The sequence below is a fragment of the Scyliorhinus canicula genome, chromosome 3 (assembly GCF_902713615.1).
Source record: "Scyliorhinus canicula chromosome 3, sScyCan1.1, whole genome shotgun sequence".
Classification (NCBI taxonomy): Eukaryota; Metazoa; Chordata; class Chondrichthyes; order Carcharhiniformes; family Scyliorhinidae; genus Scyliorhinus; species Scyliorhinus canicula.
This window is the reverse complement of record NC_052148.1, coordinates 273,968,769-273,991,925: the sequence shown is the minus strand read 5'-3', so window position 1 is coordinate 273,991,925 and position 23,157 is coordinate 273,968,769. Positions and strand designations below refer to the sequence as shown.

The window sequence follows — 23,157 nt, the reverse complement described above, 5'->3', positions numbered from 1 at the left end:
CACTCCCCAGACCCTCCCACTCTCCACTCCCCGGACCCTCCCACTCTCCTCTCCCCAGACCCTCCCACTCTCCCCTCCCCGGACTCTCCAATTCTCCCCTCCCCGGACCCTCCCGGACTCTCCTCTCCCCGGACCTTCCCATCTCCTCTCCCCGGACCTTCCCATCTCCTCTCCCCGGACCTAGCCATCTCCTCTCCCCGGACCCTCCCACTCTCCCCTCCCCGGACTCTCCAATTCTCCCCTCTCCGGACCCTCCCGGACTCTCCTCTCCCCGGACCTTCCCATCTCCTCTCCCCGGACCCTTCCACTCTCCACTCCCCGGACACTCCCACTCTCCTCTCTCCGTATCCTCCCACTCTCCTCTCCCGGACTCTCCCACTCTCCTCTCCCCGGACACTCCCACTCTCGTCTCCTGGACCCTCCCACTCTCGCCTCCTGGACCCTCCCACTCTCCTCTCCCCAGACCCTCCCACTTTCCCCAGACCCTCCCACTCTCCTCCCCTGGACCCCAATATGCACTATTGATTGTGTTTATATACGTGAACGAAAGCCTTGTCGTGTTTCTGTCAGACCTCCGAGTGTGCAAAGGTGTAGCCACTGCTGTAGATTAGGAAACATTAGGAAATGTCATTTGTGCTGTGCTGCCAGTTTCTGAACTTTATCTTAGAGAGAATGAAGTTTCTGCTAATCTCGGAGATCAGTTCTCCACAACACTCAGTGAAAAGTATGTCCAGGAGTTTATACCTTTGCTATCTGGGGTAGACTATCCCAGTGATCCCCCTGATTTGGCAACATCATATAGCCTTTGAAAGAGATGAGAACTGTTTCACATTTTCAATTGTTTGGATTCAACTACTTACCAACTCATGAATTAATTTTATCGGATTTTTGTGCACCGATAATATGGCTGGGCAGGGAACCTCTTTAGCATGAGGAGTTAGAACCAAGAACATCAATCTTTCTGTTCATCTCTTTCAGTTTGTGGAGATATCCATGGCCAGTTCTTCGATCTGATGAAGCTGTTTGAAGTTGGTGGATCTCCAGCATCTACACGTTATCTCTTCCTTGGCGACTATGTGGACAGAGGTTATTTCAGCATTGAAGTAAGTGTGGAGGGATTGTCGTGTGTGTGTCTGTGTGTGTGTATGTGTGAGAGAAAGAGAGATGGATACTGATGAGGAGGGATGAGGCTGATAATCTCTTTGCTCCATCCCTGCCACAGTTTATCTACTGAGGTTTCATCCATGCCTTCATTAGCTCCAGAGTATTCCCATTTTCCTGTGGGTGGCCCCCAGTTTTGCAACCTCCATAAACTCAACCAAACCATTGCAGACCTTGTTTGAACTCTCAGCATATCCCATTCCCCCAGCGCCCTTCTGATTTCTGACCTACGCTGACTCCTGGTCTGGCAACGCCTCGATTTAAAACTTCTCATCCTTGTTTTCAAATCCCTACATTGCCCCTCCTCAAATCTGAAATCTCCTCTGGCCCCACAACCCTTTGAAATATCTGCAGTCTCCAAATTTGGCCTCTCGCACATCCTCCACCATTGGCAGCTGTGCCTACAGCTGCCTGAGACCCTGAGCTGTGGAATTCCCTCCTTAAACCTCTCCACTTCTCTGGACCCTCCTTTAGGGGCAGCACGGTAGCAAAAGTGGCTAGCACTGTGGCTTCACAGAGCCAGGGTCCCAGGTTCGATTCCTTGCTGGTTCACTGTCTACGGAGTCTGCACGTTCTCCCCGTGGCTGCGTGGGTTTCCTCCGGGTGCTCCGGTTTCCTCACACAGTCCAAAGACGTGCAGGGTAAGTGGATTGGCCGTGATAAATTACCCTTAGTGACCAGAAAAGTTAGGAGGGGTTATTGGGCTACGGGGATAGGGTGGAAGTGAGGGCTTAAGTGGGTCGGTGCAGACTCGATGGGTCGAATGGCCTCCTTCTGCACTGTACAGGCGCTGGTTTAACACAGTGGGCTAAACAGCTGGCTTGTAATGCAGAACAAGGCCAGCAGCGCGGGTTCAATTCCCGTACCGGCCTCCCCGAACAGGCGCCGGAATGTGGCGGCTAGGGGGTTGTGACAATAAGCGATTATTATTATTGTGTTCTATGTTCTAAACCTCTCCACCTTTCCAGACCCTCCCCACCTCCCCGGACCCTCCCTAAACCTCTCCACCTTCCCGGACCCTCCCTCAACCCCTCTCTCCTTCTTTAAACTGCTCCTTAAAGTCTATTTCTTTGACCAAGAATTTAATCATCTCCGTATGTGGCTTGTGATCAAATTTGCTTTGATAATCACCCATGAAGCACCTTGAGATGTTTTACTACATCTCAGGCACGGTATAAGTTACTGTTGATAGGAGTTACAGTAATTTGTATTCTAAAAGCTGACCCGTTATTACCCTATTCCATTGTGCTTTGTGCTCTACTTGCTCATCGCTCCACCCTCGCTGACTGATTTGGCTCCAATTTATTTTTCTGACATCTGACCTGACATTTGCATGCCCTCCTTTCACCCACAGTGGGTAACCAGCCTTACAGACGCCAAGGACCCCACACCCAGCAATCCCCCCATCCTTCCTTCTTTCCCCTCCCCCATTAACACATTTCTTTTAAATCCCTCCACTTTCTAAGCTTTGCTAATCTCTTCTCGGGCTCCCCCCCCCCCCCCCCCCCTTTTTTCTCCCCACGTTCGTTTTCCTCATATCTCTGAAACACGAAGGGCCTTTTCTGCATTAGAGCTGCTTGTTTAGATTGTGGTTGTTTAGTTTTCTGTCTCACCTTGCCTCTCTCCTGTCCTCTTTGTGTTCTCCTTGAGTTGCAAAGAATCCTCAAACCTCAGGGCCTCCCAAATCACAAAGTACTTTTAGACATGTACTTGATGTTGTAAAGTAGGAAATGCAACAGCCAATTTGCTTACAGTGAGCTCCCACTAAAAGCAAATTAATAATGAATGCATCATCTGTTTTATTGATGTTGTCTAAAGGATAAATATTAAACAGCATAAACCCTCATCTTCACCGCAATGCCTTTGAGGGGGTCAATATTTTCCCCCTTAATCAACATCACTAAAGCGGATTTATGTGCTCATCATCTCCTTGCTGCTTGTGGGAGCTTGCTGTGCACAACTTGATTGTTGCTTTTCCTGCCCCTGCCAACATTTTTATGAGTCCCCAGCGTCTACGTGCTACCCCTTGACCACTGTGGACAGAGGCAGTCAGCTCTGAGCTGTGTGTCAGCGACTGTGTTGTGTGGAGGGAGGGAGTTCGCTCCGGAAGAGACGAGGCTGAGAATCTTCCAGCTCCATCCCTGCCACAGGGAATGCCAGAATCACAGAATCGTTACCGCGCAGAAGGAGGACATTCGGCCCATCTAACCTGCTGCAGCTCTCTGAATGAGCAGTTCACCTTGCTGTCAGCAAAGCATTCTGTCACACCTTGAGGTTGTGAAAGGTATTGAATAAATGCAAGTCTCTTTGTTTCTGATTAATGATGTGATGCCGAAGCATTAATCACGATAATTAACGTCTCGGTCTTTATATAAAAACTTGGAGCAGGAGGAGGCCATTCGGCCCCTCTAGCCTGCTCCCCCATTCATGATGATCATGGCTGATCATCAAGTTCAATACCCTGATTTCCCCCCCCCCCAATATCCCTTCAGCCACAAGAGCTATACCCAATTCCTTCTTGAAATTACACAACGGTAGTGAATTCCACAGATTCACCACTCTCTGGGTGAAGAGATTTCTCCTCACCTCAGTCCTAAAAGGTTTACCCCTTACCCTCAAACTATGACCCCTAGTTCTGGGCACCCCCACCATCGGGAACATTCTTTCTGAATCTACACTGTCTAACCCGTTAGAATTTTATACGTTTCTATGAGATCCCCTCTCACTCTTCTAAACTCCAATGAACATAATCCTTTTTTTGTTCTAAATTTAGAGTACCCAATTCATTTTTTTCCAATTAAGGGGCAGTTTAGCGTGGCCAATCCACCTAGCCTGCACATCTTTGGGTTGTGGGGGCTAGACCCACGCAAACACCGCATTGACAGTGACCCAGAGCCGGGATCGAACCTGGGACCTCAGCACCGTGAGGCAGCAGTGCTAACCACTGCGCCGCCATGCTGCCCCAATGAATATAATCCGAACCGATTTTAGACTGCCCTCATATGACAGTCCCACGATCCCAGGAATCAGCCTGGTAAACCTTCGCTGCTCTCCCTCCAGAGCAAGAACATCCTTCCTCAGATAAGGACACCAAAACTACACACACTACTCCAGGTGTGGCTTCACCAATGCCTATATAATTGCAGTAAAACATCCCTATTCCTATACTCAAATCCTCTCGCTATGAAGGCCAACATACCATTTGCCTTCTTTACTGCCTGTTGTACCTGCACGCTTACATTCAGCGACTGATGCACGAGGACACCAAGGTCTCTCTGAGTATCCACCTCTCTCAATTTACACCCATTCAAATAATAATCTGCCGTCCTATTTCTGCTGCTTTACCTGATGGATGCTGACTGCACAGTGCCTAATATCATTAAACTTTCAAACGTGAACCTTATGGGATTTCCTGGCTGTTATATTTTTAAAATAATAAAATGTTATAAGCATATTTTTTTAATTGCCCCTTATATTTAAGAACAAGTTTACACAGCAGTGGATGGCATTACTGGCGGGAGGATAGGAACTGTCTTCAAAGATTATTAAACCTGGCACTGGGGAGCTTAATTAAAATACACAGTTGATACTTGAAGCATTCTGCATTAAACACCATCTTTCCGATGATGTTAATGCACACTAATGGGCTCCTTAGAAACTTCCAGCCAGCAATCCCACTGCATGTGCTGTGTTCTCAAACTCAAATGGACAATAGCGATGGGATAGTTCCTCTTCAATTTCCTCCCTTACCAGAGAAGGGCTGAGGATCTCTCTCTATGGGTGGGGGGAGCTCCTCTGGCCTGCCAGGTGGAGGAGGGGAAGGTTGTCGCATCAACAGGATCTCAACAACCAAGTAAAAGCAGACAATTCACACAATTTCTGTTCCTGCTTGTGATTTGAGAACAAACTTTTGTTGCTCGCATTGGAGTGACTGATGTATTGGGCTTGGCCCAAGATTGTGTAGGAACAAAAATGAATATGCACGTTACAAATTGGGTTTGCTTGAAACCCCTGGTTTAATGACTTCCTGCTCATTCGAGCAACCTTCCATCTAGTCAGCCTCATTAATTCTCTCCAGTCTGAGGCTCTGGGTTATGTCCTGTTCACAAGCCACTCTTCAAGGCGTTATTTTCTGTCTAATTAAAATAGTGAAGGGTAGGGGTTTGTCGGAGTCTAAGACATCTCCATGAAATGTGAAGTGCCACGAAAGCCTGTTTATTGAATGTGTCCCTCTGTTTATTTCAGTGAAACCATTGCATCCAGTCTGTGTATTTGTTTATTGCCTTTAAACATCACAACTGGGAATGTTGCATCTTGCTGTGTGATCCAAAGATGTGCGGGTTAGGTGGATTGGCCATGCTAAATTGCCCGTAGTGTCCTAATAAATGTAAGGTTAAGGGGGGGGGGGGTTGTTGGGTTACGGGTATAGGGTGGATATGTGGGTTTGAGTAGGGTGATCATGGCTCGGCACAACATTGAGGGCCGAAGGGCCTGTTCTGTGCTGTACTGTTCTATGTTCTATATAACACTGTTCGTGATTAATCACGCCAAATCAGGTCAGCTCTGTTAACCACCAAACATCCAGATTGTCTATTGATGCATCTGTTGACCAATATGTTGCACATGTGATGGGCCCTATGGCAAACTGAATCTGTTTACTCCGCATAGTGCCACAAGTAGCCAACAGGGTGCCTTTACTCCACAACAGAGCCCACCTACGAACAAACACCGAAACCTGAGAATTAAGAGCAGGTGTAGGCTGATCTGATTGATCTGATTTGGAGTTTAATCCGGACAAATGTGAGGTAATGCATTTTGGAAGGTCTAATGCAGGTAGGGAATATACAGTGAATGGTAGAACCCTCAAGAGTGTTGACAGTCAGAGAGATCTAGGTGTACAGGTCCACAGGTCACTGAAAGGGGCAACACAGGTGGAGAAGGTAGTCAAGAAGACATACGGCATGTTTGCCTTCATTGGCCGGGGCATTGAGTATAAAAATTGGCAAGTCATGTTGCGGTTGTATAGAATCTTAGTTAGGCCACACATGGAGTATAGTGTTCAATTCTGGTTGCCACACTACCAGAAGGATGTGGAGGCTTTAGAGAGGGTGCAGAAGAGATTTACCAGGATGTTGCCTGGTATGGAGGGCATTAGCTATGAGGAGTGGTTGAATAAACTCGATTTGTTCTCACTGGAACGAAGGAGGTTGAGGGGCGACCTGATAGAGGTCTACAAAATTATGAGGGGCATAGACAGAGTGGATAGTCAGAGGCTTTTCCCCAGGGTAGAGCGGTCAATTACTAGGGGGCATAGGTTTAAGGTGCGAGGGGCAAGGTTTAAAGGAGATAACGAGGCAAGATTTTTTAACACACAGGGTAGTGGGTGCCTGGAACTCGCTGCCGGAGGAGGTGGTGGAAGCAGGGACGATAATGACATTTAAGGGACATCTTGACAAATACATGAAGAGGATGGGAATAGAGGGATATGGACCCAGCAAGTGTAGAAGATTTTAGTTTAGATGGGCAGCATAGTCGGCACGGGCTTGGAGGGCTGAAGGGCCTGTTCCTGTGCTGGACTTTTCTTTGTACTTCGTAACCTCAACCCCACATTCCTGCCCACCCCAATAACCTTTCACTCTCTTGTTAATCAAGAAGTTGTCTAGCCCAGCCTTAATGATATTCAAAGACTCTGCTTCCATTGCCTTTTGTGGAAGTGAGTACCAGAGACGTGCGACCCTCTGAGAGAAAAGATTCTCCTCATATGTCTTAAATGAGTGAACACTTCTGAGTGAGTCCTAGTTCTAGATTCTTCCACAATAGGAAACATACTCTCCATATCCACCCTGTCAAGACTCCTCAGTCTATTCATTCAGCACACTATTCATTTAAACAGTCTACAGAGTCTATTTATACAGCACACTAGAACAAACAGTCTACAGAGTCTATTTATACAACATACTAGGACAAGCAGTCTACAGAGTCTATTTATACAGCACACTAGAACAAACAGTCTACAGAGTGTATTTATACAACATACTAGAAAAAACAATCTGTGGTCTTTATACAGCACACTGGAGCAAACAATATACAGGCTATACAGCACACTAGAACAAACAATACACAGTCTTGGGATGGCACGGTAGCACAGTGGCTATCACTGTTGCTTCACAGTGTCAGGGTCCCAAGTTCAATTTCCGGCTTGGGTCACTGTCTGTTCGGAGTCTGCACGTTCTCCCCGTGTCTGCGTGGGTTTCCTCCGGGTGCTCCGGTTTCCTCCCACAAGTCCGGAAAGACGTGCTGTTAGGCGAATTGGACATTCTGAATTCTCCCTCTGTGTACCCGAACAGGTACCGGAAAGTGTCGACTACGGGCTTTTCACGGTAACTTCATTGTAGTGTTACTATAAGCCTACTTGTGACAATAAAGATTTTTTTTTTAATTATACAGCACGCTAGAACAGTCTACAGAACCTGTTTATACAGAATACTGGAACAGTCTACAAAGTCTATTTATACAGAACACTTGAACAGTCTGCAGAGTCTATTTAATTATCACACAAACAGTCTACAGAATCTATTTATACACCACACTGGAACAGTCTACAGAATCTATTTATACAGCACACTAGCACAAACTATCTACAGAGTCCATTAAAAAAGTGTCTCTATGAACCACAGCAAAAGGGGAAAACCCAAACAGAGCTGCAGTAGATGCAAAATTAGTTATTTAATAAAGTACAGTGAGTGGAGTATAGTTACATATACAAGTTATAATCAATCGCAGTCAATTAAACAATGCTGTCTCCAGGTGAGATTAGTAGGGGAAATACCCACTCATCTCCATTCGACTCAGGAATTGTTTCACAATATGCAGCCAGTATCCATTAAGCAAAATTGAAATCAGATTAAATCAATTGTTTGTGCTGCAGAGGCTCCGTGATGAATTTGTCCTGGAAACAATCCTCTAGACGTTCCATTGCTTGCATTTGATTTAATTTTGCTGAAGTGAAAGAAAGACGGAATGTGATTATTTCCTACCCCTGCAGTAATCCTGTTTTATGAAGCAGCTGGAAGGTTGAGAAGTGGCTCCTGTGCAGGCGGGTGAGCTGAGCAAAAACTTCACAATTTGAAAAACCAGTTCATAAAATAACTCACAATTGGGTGGGGGGGGGGGTGTCTGACTTGTAATTGGAGCAATCATATTGAAACACAATTACATTGAAAAACCCAATTGCTCGCATTTCTGTAGCGACTGAACGTAGTGAAGCGACCTGAGGCGCTCCCAGCAGGAAAGTTATTAGACAACGTTTGGCAGTGGGTCACATATGGAGAGATTACAAAGAGCTGGCCCAAGACTTGCTCAAAGCGGAAATTTGGTTATCATGTTTCTGGTGCCGTGATATTTTTACAATCCAATTGGGTGACCCTTTTATTGCAACAGGTTTTCCCAAAAAGTTTGTAATTGTGTCTGAAGCATGACATGAACTGAAGGCTATCCCAGTGGTGTGAGATATACCGGGCTTTTGGTCAATTTGCTGCCCTGTTTACCCGTGTTCAATCTCTTTGATGGTACTGTCTGTAACTCATTTACTTTCTCTCTTACCCTACAGTGTGTGTTGTACCTTTGGGCCTTGAAAATCTTATATCCAAAAACGTTGTTCTTACTTCGCGGAAACCATGAATGTCGGCATTTGACTGAATATTTCACTTTCAAGCAGGAATGTGAGTATAAACCTCCCTCAATTCTGTTGGGGTAAGAATGCTTCTGCAAGGGCACCACGGTGGCGCAGTGGGTTAGCTCTGCTGCCTCACGGCGCCGAGGACCCGGGTTCGATCCCGGCTCTGGGTCACTGTGTGGCGTTTGCACATTCTCCCCGTGTTTGCGTGGATTTCGCCCCCACAACCCAAAGGTGTGCAGGCTAGGTGGATTGGCCACGCTAAATAATCCCTTAATTGGGAAAAAAAATGAATTGGGTACTCTAAAAAATTTTTTTTAAAGAATGAATGTTTCTGCAGTGACCCACGATTAATGATCAGAATCAATGTTGATAGTATAAACATTTATAAATCACTGGTTTAACCTCAGCTACAGTATTGTGCCCAATTTTGAGCATCACACTTGAGAGAAGATGGAGGATGCAGAGCAGATTTACCAGAAATTGATCCGGGGTGTGAGCGACTTCAGTCAATGTCGAGACGCTGGAGAAGCCGGAATTGTTCTCCTTTGAGCAGAGCAGGCTAAGGGGAGAGTTAATGGGGGTGTTCAAAACTGAGGGATTTTAATTTGTGTGACGACTGGAAACTTTAGGAATATTGGATTCTACGTTTTGAGCGATTTAAGGGTTAAAAGCCTGGAGTTCGTGTGTTCGACTGCAATGGTCATGTTTTTTAAAAAAAAACATAATTCTGTTTTGGAGGGCCTGGGTGATTTTAGCAACCAGATAGTGAAATTGACAAAGGAATGTTTTTCAATCTGGGATAATGGACTGTGGTTTAACTGGGAAAATCCTTGGGGAGTTGATGTGCGTTTACAGCCTGCACAGATAATTTGTTTTTTAGTTTGGGGAGATTAGGTCATTTCTGGGTGGAGCTAAGGAATGCAGAGAGACATTTTGAAAAGCTTTAGAGAGGCAGTTTTTTGGACAATGTTTTGGAGAGAGGTGTTGAATTCTGATCTGCCTGACGTTGAGTCCACAATTCTCCTGCAGTATGATAGATTGAGAGCTGTATGTTTCTTGTTGTTTAATGGGAAATTGAGTAGTGGTGTTTAAGGGTAATTGTAAACTGTTCTTTTCAGGTGTGAAGTTTCCAAAAAGTAATATTGTTTTCATCATAAAGTTTGATTTTAGACATACCAAATGCCTATTCCTTCGTGCAATCACTCGTGGAGCGAATCATTCTTTCTGCACTGTCTTGCAAATAAACTCAAACATTTGAGGTTTCGGTCTGAGATTGCAATAGAACATACAGTGCAGAAGGAGGCCCATCGAGTCTGCACCGACCCACTTAAGCCCTCACTTCCACCCTATCCCCGGAACCCAATAACCCAACCTAACCGTTTTGGACAGTAAGAGTAATTTATCATGGCCAATCCACCTAACCTGCACGTCTTTGGGAGGAGGAAATCGGAGCACCCGGAGGAAACCCACGCAGACATGTGGAGAAGATGCAAACTCCGCACAGACAGTGACCCAGCGGGGAATCAAACCTGGGACCCTGGCGTGTGAAGCCACAGTGCTATCCACTTGTGCTACCGTGCTACCCCTAATATTAGTAAGGAAAAACCGTTTGAAATTTTGACAGCCAGAGGATGCAGATTTAAGATAATCAGCAAAAAAGGTAGAGGCAGAATAATTTGTTTTAAGCATGCCAAGTTGTTGTGATCTGGAACGCGCTGCCTGAAAGAGCAGTCGAAGCTGATTCATGTACAGTTTTCAAAATGGAATTGGGCAGATATTTGATGGGGAAAGGTTTGCAAAGCTGTGGGGGATGCAAGGACTTGGAAGCAGTTGGGTAACTTTTACAAAGTGCAGGCACAATAGACTGAACGTTACCCTAATTTCTATATTTCCATCAGGTGCCATGCAGCACACAAGTATCAAAGCCCAGTTTGAAGTAACTGGTGGTATCGCCACAAAAACCTCTTCGAAAGCCTTGTTTCATTTTGTACGTTATGTGATGCGTTGCACTTTCAAACCACGACTGCCAGATTTTAGTGTTAATCTGCTTCAGTCTGTTAAGGTTGAAACAGTACATCTGTTTTTGAGTGCGACTTGCACTAAATACGCGCAAAAGGACAGCTGTGCTGGCCAATTGTGATAAAAGTTGAGTGATTGTGGCACGGAAATGAAGAGGAATTCTGTCAGATTGTTGACATTGGAATATCCTTGTGATGCGAGGCACTTCGGAACCTGTCAGAGTTGAAGGCTGACAACGAAGGTGTGTCAAAATCACTTTTGCTTCCAACAAATTGGTTCTCATGTTCAAAGATTCTCACCATTTGGAAAGGTGCCCAATAACTGTCTTATTCATCAGAGAGAATGTGGGACTGTGGCATCTCGCCATAGTTTCCATGTTGTCGTTCTGAAGAATGTTCACAATGGTGCGTAGTTTTTCTTGACTTCCTCCTGCATGTCTCAGCTGCTGACAGGAGCCCCAGGTAGAGTGTTCATCATTCTGCTGCCAAGTCACATTCTGAAAACCCTCAATTGAAACTGCTCACATCTACAACCTGGTTCACCTTCCAAATGTCATTGACCAGAAACGGTGCAAATTCAGCTGTGCCACTTCTACAGGACATCCTGGGTGTCAATTATCGCGCTGGAATCTGGATAGGTTTGCATTTATATAACGCCTTCAGTGGAGATTTCCACCCTACCACAACACGGATATCTTTTTTTAAAATTTAAAGTGCCCAATTCTTTGTTTTTCCAATTAAGGGGCAATTTAGCGTGGCCAGTTCACCTACCCTGCACATCTTTTTGGATTGTGGGGGTGAGACCCACACAGACACGGGGAAAATGTGCAAACTCCACATGGACAGTGGCCCGGGGCAGGACATAACCATTGTGCCACCGTGCTGCCCTTATGCAGAACATCTTAATGGAACATCTTAGACGCACATTGGGGGAGGTGTAGGGAGGGAATTCCAAAGGTTAGGAGTTCGATAACTGAAGATACGGCAACCATGGGAGGATTGAAGGGAATTGGAAATGCTTGAGCCCTGTATTGCGGATAGGCGCGATCTGAGAGGGTTGGAGGATGAAGACATCAGAATGCATTATGGTGAAAGCTAATGGCCTGTCTTCAACAAAATTAGAAAGCTTGACAAAATGTTTTGACTGGGAGTTGATCTTTTAACTCCTCGTCGTAAATGCTCATGAAGTATGGATTAAAATAACTTCTAATAAATAGGCATATGCATCATACCCAGAGTCATCAAAATATCTCCATCAAAATTGGCAGATGTCTCTAGTCAATGTCAGTAACCTTTTATAGGCTCGGGTAGGACAATGACTTCATTTGTGAGTAAGCTTTCAATTAAATATTGATGCAACTAAACAAGTGAGTGAAATGAATACAGAACAGATACGACAGGTTCCCAATTTCATTCAATATTTTTCTCTCCCATGTTTGGATGCTGGCCCCCCAATAGAAATATTAATTTATTTGTTTCATATAGAACATTACAGCGCAGTACAGGCCCTTCGGCCCTCGATGTTGCACTGACCTGTGAAATCACTCTAAAGCCCATCTACACTATTCCCTTATCATCCATATGTTTATCCAATGACCATTTAAATGCCCTTAATGTTGCCGAGTCCACTACTGTTGCAGGCAGGGCATTCCACGCCCCTACTACTCTCTGAGTAAAGAACCTACTCTGACATCTGTCCTATATCTATCTCCCCTCAATTTAAAGCTATGTCCCCTCTTGCTAGCCATCACCATCTGAGGAAAAAGGCTCTCATTGTCCACCCTATCTAATCCTCTGATCATTCTGTATGCCTCAATTAAGTCACCTCTTAACCTTCTTCTCTCTAACAAAAACAGCCTTAGTCCCTCAGCCTTCCCTCATAAGATCTTCCCTCCATACCAGGCAGCATCCTGGTAAATCTCCTCTGCACCCTTTCCAATGCTTCCACATCCTTCCTGTAATGCGGCGACCAGAACTGCACGCAATACTCCAAATGCGGCCGCACCAGAGTTTTGTACAGCTGCAACATGACCTCATGGCTCCGAAACTCAATCCCTCTACCAATAAAAGCTAACACACTGTACACCTTCGTAACAACCCTCTCAACCTGGGTGGCAACTTTCAGGGATCTATGTACATGGACACCGAGATCTCTCTGCTCATCCACACTACCTAGAATCTTGCCATTAGCCCAGTACTCTGTCTTCCTGTTACTCCTTCTACACTTTTCTGCATTAAACTCCATTTGCCACCTCTCAGCGCAGCTCTGCAGCTTATCTATGTCCCTCTGTAACCTGCAACATCCTTCTGCACTGTCCACAACTCCACCGACTTTAGTGTCATCTGTAAATTTACTCACCCATCCTTCTACGCCCTCCTCCAGGTCATTTATAAAAATAACAAATAGCAGTGGCCCCAAAACAGATCTTTGTGGTACACCACTAGTAACTGAACTCCAGGCTGAACATTTCCCATCAACCACCACCCTCTGTCTTCTTACAGCTTGCCAATTTCTGATCCAAACTGCTAAATCACCCTGAATCCCATGCCTCTGTATTTTCTGCAATAGCCTACCATGGGGAACCTTAGCAAACACTTTACTGAAATCCATATACACCACATCAACTGCTTTACCCTCATCCACCTGTTTGGTCACCTTCTCGAAGAACTCAATAAGGTTTGTGAGGCACGACCTACCATTCACAAAACCATGTTGACTATCCCTAATCAAATTATTCCTTTCTAGATGATTATAAATCCTATCTCTTATAAACTTTTCCAAGACTTTGCCCACAGCAGACGTAAGGCTCACTGGTCTATAGTTACCACGCTGGCCAGCTCTACTAATACAGCTGCACCTACTGGTGATTGACCCACCCCCTCCTCATTGGGGGAGCTCATACTCCCCAAAATACATCTGGCCTCACAAAAGGCCGTGAATTTAAAGCTCTCTTTCTTGTTTTCAAATCTCTCCAAGGCCTTGCTCTTCCTCAACTGCATAACCTCCTCCAGCCTCACAATCCTCCGCTCACTACCCCACTCCTGTGCTGGCCATACCTTCAGCTGTCTAAACTCCGGGATGGCCTCCTTCCATCTCTCTGCCTCTCTCTCTGTCCGTCTGAAGGATTTTAAAACGCACCTCTCTGACTAACCCTTTAACCACCTGTCCTAATCTAGTGTGGCTTGATATCAGATTTTCTCTGACATGCCTGTGAAGCACCTTGCAGTGTTTTACAATGTTAAAGGTGTTGTATAAATATATGTTGTCCATTAGTATTAATCACCAGCTGTTAATTGCTACCTTTGTCCTTACACAAGGGTAATGTGAAATAACAACGGGTGTGTGTGCTACCTTTAATTACTTTCACTTCTAAGCATTTGTTTTCATTTATATCTTTACCAATTTGCACTTCACACAATTCTCTAAAGAAGTGTTTTCGATCTCCAGTAAAACCGTGATCGTACCTCGACTTTGGAAAGAGTAGCTAGATATTCATCTCGGGCACGTTCCGATGTGATGTGACTCGGGCAGTGATCACATTCATTGCTTTTTGAAAATGCCATGTCTCTGAGGGCTGCCTTCTCCATGAGAGTGTGGTGAACAGGAAATAAATATCACTCATCCATTTAAACCTCTACTTGCTGATATCTTTAATTGGCCAGAGGAGATGAATTTTGCTTATTAAACTGGGATATGTTATATGTCTCTTCAAATAATCCGGCAGTTAGTCTGTGTGTGTCGAGTTTTGAAAATTTGTTGATTTTAGATTAGTTTATATTAAATGAATAATCTTTATTGTCACAAGTAGGTTTACATTAACACTGCAATGAAGTTACTGTGAAAATTCCCCAGTCGCCACATTCCGGCGCCTGTTCGGGTACACAGAGGGAGAATTCAGAATGTCCAAATTACCTAACCTCACGTCTTTCGGAACTTGTGGGAGGAAACCGGAGCACCCGGAGGAAACCCACGCAGACACAGGGAGAACGTGCAGACTCCGCACAGACAGTGACCCAAGCCGGGAATCGAACCTGGGACCCTGGAGCTTGAAAGCAACAGTGCTAACCACTGTGCTACCCTGTTATGCTCATGCTCTACAAGAGCCTCGTCCCACCTCGTCTTCCTCGCATCCCATTAACATTATCTTTCTATTCCTTCTTCCCTCAAGTATTTCTCCAGCTTCCTGTTAAAAGCATCTCTGTTGTTTTCCTCACTCACTCCCTGTGGGAGCGAGTCCCACATTCTCCCCACTCCCTGCGGGAGCGAGTCCCACATTCTCCCCACTCCCTGCGGGAGCGAGTCCCACATTCTCCCCACTCCCTGCGGGAGCGAGTCCCACATTCTCCCCACTCCCTGTGGGAGCAAGTCCCACATTCTCCCCCACTCCCTTGGGAGCGAGTCCCACATTCTCCCCACTCCCTGTGGGAGGGAGTCCCACATTCTCCCCACTCCCTGCGGGAGCGAGTCCCACATTCTCCCCACTCCCTGCGGGAGCGAGTCCCACATTCTCCCCACTCCCTGTGGGAGCAAGTCCCACATTCTCCCCCACTCCCTTGGGAGCGAGTCCCACATTCTCCCCACTCCCTGTGGGAGCAAGTTCCACATTCCCCCCACTCCCTGTGGGAGCAAGTCCCACATTCTCCCCACTCCCTGCGGGAGCGAGTTTCACATTCTCCCCACTCCCTGTGGGAGCGAGTCCCACATTCTCCCCCACTCCCTGTGGGAGCGAGTCCCACATTCTCCCCCACTCACTGTGGGAGCGAGTCCCACATTCCCCCCACTCCCCGTGGGAGCGAGTTCCACATTCTCCCCCCATTCTCTGTGGGAGCGAGTCCCACATTCTTCCCACTCCCTGTGGGAGCGAATCCCACATTCTCCCCAGTCCCTGTGGGAGCAAGTCCCACATTCTGACTGCTCGGGGGAGGGGGTTGAGGGAGGGGCAGGGTTTCTCCTGAATCCCTCATTGGAATGAGCGACTCTCTAATATTGATAACCTCTAGTTTTAGTCGCTCCCATGAGCAGAAACATCTTCACCACATCTACCCTTTGAAACACCTTCACCATTTTAAAAACCTCACTCCTCAGCCTCTGTTCTCAAGAAAAGAGTCCTAACCTGTTCAACTTTTCATCAAAGTTATGATCTCTTCATTCTGGTATCATCCTTTCTTGCACCTTCTCTAGTGCCCCAATATTCTTTTACTAATTTGAAGAACAGATCTCTGCCAAGTGACTGGGTCGTTATGGGATGAGTATCGGTTGGGACGGGGTGCCGTTAGCTCAAGGACCTGTACACGGACTGAGAGCACTGAATACAATCGATTGCCATGTCCGTCCTTTAAGGTGAACCATGTCCATCCTTGTGGAGGAATGTTTTTTCACAGCCAGTCATTGAGATAAAGGCCTTTGCCATTTTCAGAAATGAATGGATAAACATTTTGAGCAGAGGGAGTTGTAGGGTGAGACGCTGCAGGGTGAGAAATAAAGCAGTGGGTTCACAATGTAACTTCTGGAAAGAACTGGCACAAATGTTCCTGGCTGGATTTCTGTGGTTCTATTAGAATTGATGATGACTATCTTGGTGCAGTTGTTGTTTGGAAAGTATAACTTTTAACGTGATGTCTGTTTCTGTCCAACAGGTAAAATTAAATATTCAGAACGAATATATGATGCATGTATGGATGCCTTTGACTGTCTGCCATTGGCTGCTTTGATGAACCAACAGTTCCTGTGTGTGCATGGGGGACTCTCTCCTGAGGTTAACACCTTAGATGATATTAAGAAAGTAAGTCTAGTCTTTGCTGCAAATAAACACTGTTAGTTTTGTCACTTGAGTTGTTTGTTTTAAAAATCATCATTTTCTACTTCAAGTGGTTGATGAAATTTTCTATAAATAGAAGCAAATTCCTAATGAATCTGATGCACTCGAAAAATTAAAGCAAAGCTTTCAAAGCACTCGAGTGGCAACAAGTGTGTACAAAAATTTTCACAGTTTATATATGTTAAGCGTTAACTCTTTCCTGCCTGCAGTCAGTCAAATTCAGCTACTTCTGAAGCCATGGCCTGCAGGTGTTCAAAGCTTCTGTCTTTGAACTGTCCGCCCACACTGCTCTGTTTCTGAGTGGGATTTAATACCACCCATAACGAGGGCAGTTGTCTCTTCTCTCTCTCGCTCTCTCTCCCTCTCTCTCTCTCCTCCCCCTCCCCCCCCGGGGGATCAGGTTAGGGGTCAGTCATGATGATTGGCACCTCCTCCACTAAAGGGAACAATTGTCTGTAATCGGGGTTAAACACGAGGGTACTCATCATGTTCCAATCCCACCCCCCTTTCCAATCTGGAAGGCCAGCACACAACATTTGGCGCGTTGCCAATCTCTGTAGTACATCACCTTTTGACTTTGCTGAGAGCTGCTGATGTTTTTGCATTAGCAAGAAAGACTTACATTTCTGTAGCGCCTTTCACAGCCTCAATATATCCCAAAGCACTTTACAGTCAGTGAAGCACTTTTGAAGTTGTAATGTAGGAAGCACAGTTTGTTTTGTTTACGGTGGCACAGTGGTTAGCTCTGCTGCCTATGGCGCTGAGGACCCGGGTTCGATCCAGCCCCAGATCACTGTCGCTGTGGAGTTTGCACATTTCCCCTTGTCTGCGTGGGTCTGTCCCCCACAACCCAAAGATTGGCCACGCTAAATTACCCCTTAATTGGGAGGGGGGGGAAATAATTGGGTAATCCATATTTTTAAAAAATGTAGGCAGTGCTGCAGCAAATTTGCACACAGCAAGATGCCACAAACAGCCACGTGGTGGTAACCAGATCATCTGCTCCAGTGACATCGATTGAAGGGATAGTACAGTAGTCCCCCGTTATACCGCGGTTCGCGATATACGGCGGGGGGGGGCTTATGGACCCCAACTGTCAGCTTCCCTCTCCGGATCAAAGTGAGCCGGCCGCTGAAATTGACACTGCCGGCTGATTGGAGGGAGATTCAGTGAGAGAGGAGCAGCGTTCCTGGTAAGTTTCTGTGGGTTTTAGTTGACTGCAGAATTATTACATTATGCTACCATAAGTTAAATATAAGTTAAAGTAAGAAAGTAGCACTTCTAAATTTATTTAAAAATCTATGCATGCGCTTCCCATTGTGAGTCTGCGGGGGTCTGATCTCTCCCCCCGCCCCCCGTAGACTCACAATGGGAAGCGCATGCATAAATTTTTAATAAATTTAGAAGTGCTGCTTTCTTACTTTAACTTATATTTAACTTATGGTAGCATAATGTAATAATTCTGCAGTCAACTAAAGTAAGTTCTTATCAGAACTCTGATCGAAGGTTTTATCCAATGCTTCCGGTCCCAAAAAAAAGTTGCAGAGCCAAAAAACCCCCATCGTGGATATCCGCGGCTCGGATGCAACGCGGGTGGCTGTCTTGGACCCCAACACCCGCGTTATAACGGGGGACTACTGTATTGACCAGAATACCAGGCAGGACTCCCCTGCTCCACCTGGAAATCGTGGCTATGGGATCTTTCACATCCAAATAAGAAGGCAGAGGGCCAGCTCCGTTAAACATCTCATTAGAAAGACGGTACCTCCAACAGTGCTGTACTCCCTCAGTGCAGCACCAGATGTGTCAGCCCACATTTTGTCCTCGAGTCTGGAGTGAGAATTGAACTCGCAACCTTCTGACTCCAGGCAAATGAGAGTGCTTCTTGTTGAACTACAGCTGTGAGGTTGCCATGTCACAGAGGTGGTGCTTTAAACTGAGGGTGCACCCGTGGGGAATTAGGGGGCGGGATTCTCCCGTACCCGGCGGGGTGCGGGGGTCCCGGCGGGACAGAGTGGCGTGAACCACTCCGGCATGGGGCCATCCCAAAGGGGCTAGGCCCGCCCCGGAGTGGTTGCCACCCTGCAGGCCGGCGTGGAAGGCCTTTGGCACCGTGCCAGACGGGCTGAAGGGACTCCGCCGGCCGGCGCAGGTCCGTGCTTGCGCGGGAGCGTCAGCGCTGCTGATGTCATCCCCGCGCATGCGGGGGGGGGGGGGATCACCTACGCGTCGGCCATGGCGGAGGCGTACATGGCCGGTGCGTAGGAAAAGAGTGCACCCACGGCACAGGCCCGCCCGCGGATCGGTGGGCCCCGATCGCGGGCCAGACCACCGTGGGGGCTTCCCCCTGGGGCCAGATTGCCCCCCCAGGACCCTGGAGCCCGCCCGCACCACTGGTAAGGGACCTAGTCCAATTTACGCCGGCGGGACCTGCATAGAACCTGTGGGACTTCAGCCCATCGCGGGTCGGAGAATCGTGGGGGGGGGGGCGCCAACCGGCGCGGCGCGATTCCCGCCCCCGCCGAACCTCCGGTGCCAGAGAATTCGGCAGCCGGAGGGGGCAGGATTCACGTCGACCCCCGTTGATTCTCCGACCCGGTGGGGGGGGGGGGGGGGGGGGGGGGGGGTTGGAGAATCCCGCCCAAGGACTTTCACCCTTCTCCTCCTGATATTACAGTTCGACCTTTAATGGGATTAAACTATTGTCAAACCAACCCAAACCTAGTCAGCCAAATACTCCACCTCCCATATATGTTGAAGGAAAGACTCTGGAATGTGTTAAACACTTCCCATACCTTGGCTGCCACCTCGCTCAAAGGGCCACCATTTACGAGGCAATGCAGCACTGGATCAGCTGTGCCAGTTCAGCCTCCTACAGCCAACAGCAGCAAGCGTTTGACAACAAAGACCTCCACAAATCAGTAAAAGTCTCCGTGTACAGAGCAGTTGTCTTCACCAATGCCGATGTACTACAATGAGACCTGGACTGTGCATCAGTGGCACATAACAGAGCTCGAGGAAATTCCACCAGCAAAGCCTCACACATCCTCCGAATCCAATGAGAGGACCATCGAACAAGTGGGAGTGTCCAGCCCTGAAGTCAGCTCCACAGGCACTGGGGCAAAACTCCATCAAGTCGTATCTTGCTAAGTCACTAAATCTGAATGATGGAACAGCAGAGAAGGAAAGAAAAGGAAGCAAATCCAGCACTCCGGATCCCAACACCTCCTGGGACATCTCTCCCCATGAGCCCAAAGACCTGTGGGTCCAGAGTGAGGGTCTTCAGTCAGATGAAAACCCCACACCGCTGAATTGAGGGCACCCTTCCCCGAATGGATTGCAGCTGGAGAGATTATGGATTATGCATCAGCTGCAATATGAAGATTGGGAAGGATTGAGTTTGCAATCCACACTAAGTTAATTAGTGACAGAGGTTGCAGGATGAATTTCATTATTTTCTGCGTGCCAGGGTTAGGGAGGTGAACAACAATGAGGATTCTCACACCTGATCATAGGCCCAGGAAATGTAGATGGGACAGGTTTGGGTCACCTGTTTTTACACTCCTCATGGATGCTTGGGTGAGATGTCAGGAGGAGACTGGTGTAGTGCTGTTGTCCTGCGGACAAGGAATGATCGTCAAGTGAGGAATTGGGGATTTTCTTTCCTTGACATGGCCAGTATTTGTTGCCCATCCCGAATTGCCCTTGAACTAGCTTGCCCAGCCACTGAGGAGGGCAGTGAAGAGTCAATCGCACTGCTGTGGGTCTGGAGTCTCATGTAGACCAGACCGGGTGAGGGCGGCAGATTTCTTTCCCTGAACGGAATCAGATGGGTTTTTACACCATTCGAGGATAGTTGGTTGGTCACCGTTACTGAAACTAGCTGTCAATTTCAGATTTTAATGATTAAATTTAAATTCTACCAGCAATCTGCGGTGGGATTTGAACCGATGTCGTCAGAGCGTTAGCCAGGCTTCTGGGTTACTAGTCCATTTATGCGGCCACTGTGCCACCATTTGCCCTCAAATAACCCGAGTTGAAAAGTAGGGGAGGGATCTGCTTGCACAAATTTGTGCAGTGATGTGCTGCGTAGTCAGCATTGCAATTTTGCTCTCTGACTCTGCATTATCAAATAGTATTACTGATTGATGCCGGTATTTTCCACCATAGATACTGCTTTCTTACAGTAGACAGTGTAGGAAGAAGAGAAATAGATGCACTGTATGTTTCTAATCTGCAAAGAGGGCATGGGAATATGGGATAGAAGGTCATGGGTGAGTATGCAATGCAGGAATACTGTAGACTCGAGACAGTGGCAAAATAACAACAACATTTATAGAGTGTCTTTGGCACAAAGAAATGTCACAAAGTGCTTCACGGAAGTCAAAAATGGGCATTGCACTAAAGGGAGCGGAACTAGGAGGGGCGACCATGTGAGAGGTCACGGAGGGTATGAGGAGGATCTTGAATGACTAGGGTGAGGCAGAGAGGGTTAGGGAGGTTCCTTTTCACAGATAAATGAAGCGTCTGATGATAAATATCAAAAAGACCTTGGTTTGTCGTACAGATTATTTTTTTCCCAAGTGTTTTTCTGCAAGTATTCGGTTGGTGCCAAATGGGTGCAGTGCATCAGAACTTCAGTAGGATGTGGGTTTATATTTGTAATGCTGATGTGGTATCCCAGTTACAGCTACACTGTGAAGAGGTGCCAGTGATCAAAGTCTAGGTGCATCTCTCAGGAGCAGGATTATTTTACAAGTTGATGTGGGCTGTTTTTAAATTGGGTCAAAAGTCCAACTTAAAGAAAATTACAATTTTTTAAAAAAAAGCATTAGGTCAGAAAGTCTGGTCTAAAATAATAACAAATAATTAACAATAACAACAAATACAATGGCAATCTCCTCGCCAACAATCCCCTCATCCCACCCACCCTCAAACAGCTCCCAACGTTTTGAATACAAAACATCAATGAAACAGAATCATCATTAATTTATACATTCCAAACCCCCCCCCATGTTCAATGTCATCCAATTCGTGAAAGTGCACGAGGAACAAGGCCCATGAGTTGCAGAACCCTTCCATCCTTCCCCTCAACTCGAACTTTACTTTCTCGAGTGTTAGGAACTCCAGCAGATCCGATGCGCCCCCCCACGCCAAGACACAGGTCAGAGAAGCCGACCTCCACCCCAACAGGACCCACCTTTGGGCGGTTAGTGAGGCGAAGGCCAAGACACCTGCCTCCACGCCCGCTTCCAACCCCGGCTGATCCCACACCCTGTTTATAACTTCTAGGGAACCTGATTCGAGTCCGATGTGCACCACCCTTGAGCTTATCCTAGTCCTCCCTCCAATACCCCTCCAGTTTCGGGCAGGACCAAAACATGATTTGCGGGCCCCCCCCTCCACAGCGTTCACAAACATTCACCACCCCCTCAAAAAGTCGGCTCATGCTCGCCGTTGTGAGGTGCGCCCTATAATCTTTCATTGTCATCTTCAACTGTATCAGCCTCAAGCTCGCGCAAGTTGAGGCATTCAATGTCTGACCAACGTGATTGAATTTTTTCGAAGCGGTGACCAGGTGTGTATATAAGAAAATGTATTTGATGTAGTCTAATTGGACTTCAGCACGGCTTTTGATAAGGTTCCACATGGGAGACTGACAGCGAAGGTAAGAGCCCGTGGGATCCAAGAAAATTTGGCAAATTGGATCTGGCTGAGTGTCAGGAAGCAGAGGGTGATGGTCGAGGGGTGTTTTTCTGACTGGATGCCTGTGTCCAGTGGGGTCCCGCAGGGATCAGTGTTGGGGCCCTTGCTGTTTGTGGTTTATATGTAGGATTTAGATATGAATGGAGGAGGGTTGATTAGTAAGTTTGCGGACAATATGAAAATTAGTGGTGTGGTAAATAGTGAGGAGGAGAGCCTGAGATTACAGGAGGATAGAGACGGGCTGGTCAGATGGGCTGATCAGTGGCAAATGGAATTCAATCGGGATAAGTGTGAGGTGATGCAGTTGGGCAGGACAAACAAGGCAAAGGGAATACAGGATAAACAGCAGGACCCTGGGAAGCACCGAGGATCAGAGGGAGCTTGGTGTGTATGTACACCCGTCCCTTAAGGTGGATGCAGTGGTTAAGAAACATATGGTATACTTGGCTTTATTAGCCGAGGTATAGAGTTTAAGAACAGGGAGGTTATGCTGGAACTGTATAAAATGTTGGTTAGGCCACAGCTAGAGTATTGTGTGCAGTTCTGGAATCCACATTATAGGAGGGATGTGATAGCCACTGGAAAGGGTGCAGAGGGGATTTACCAGAGCTTGGGCTGGAGAGTTTTAGCTATGAAGAGAGATTGGATAGACTGGGGTTGTTTTCCTTGGAGCAGAGGAGACTGAGGGGGGACAGGATTGAGATGTATAAAACTGTGAGGAGCATAGATAGAGTGGACGGGAGCAAACCTTTCCCTTGGTGGAGGGATCAGTGAC

General features: G+C 46.9%; 1 protein-coding gene across 9 annotated transcripts in view; it reads left to right on the top strand.

Annotated features, from left to right (window-relative positions):
- LOC119963564 (serine/threonine-protein phosphatase 2B catalytic subunit alpha isoform) overlaps positions 1 to 23,157 on the top strand; it is a 400,495-nt gene that overhangs the window by 227,078 nt on the left and 150,260 nt on the right. For all 9 annotated transcript variants that reach the window (XM_038792880.1, XM_038792881.1, XM_038792873.1 and 6 more), the window contains 3 exons: positions 979 to 1,103; positions 8,771 to 8,882; positions 16,495 to 16,640. In XM_038792880.1, coding sequence (XP_038648808.1) covers positions 979 to 1,103; positions 8,771 to 8,882; positions 16,495 to 16,640 — 383 coding nt within the window. The remainder of the gene's footprint in view (positions 1 to 978; positions 1,104 to 8,770; positions 8,883 to 16,494; positions 16,641 to 23,157) is intronic.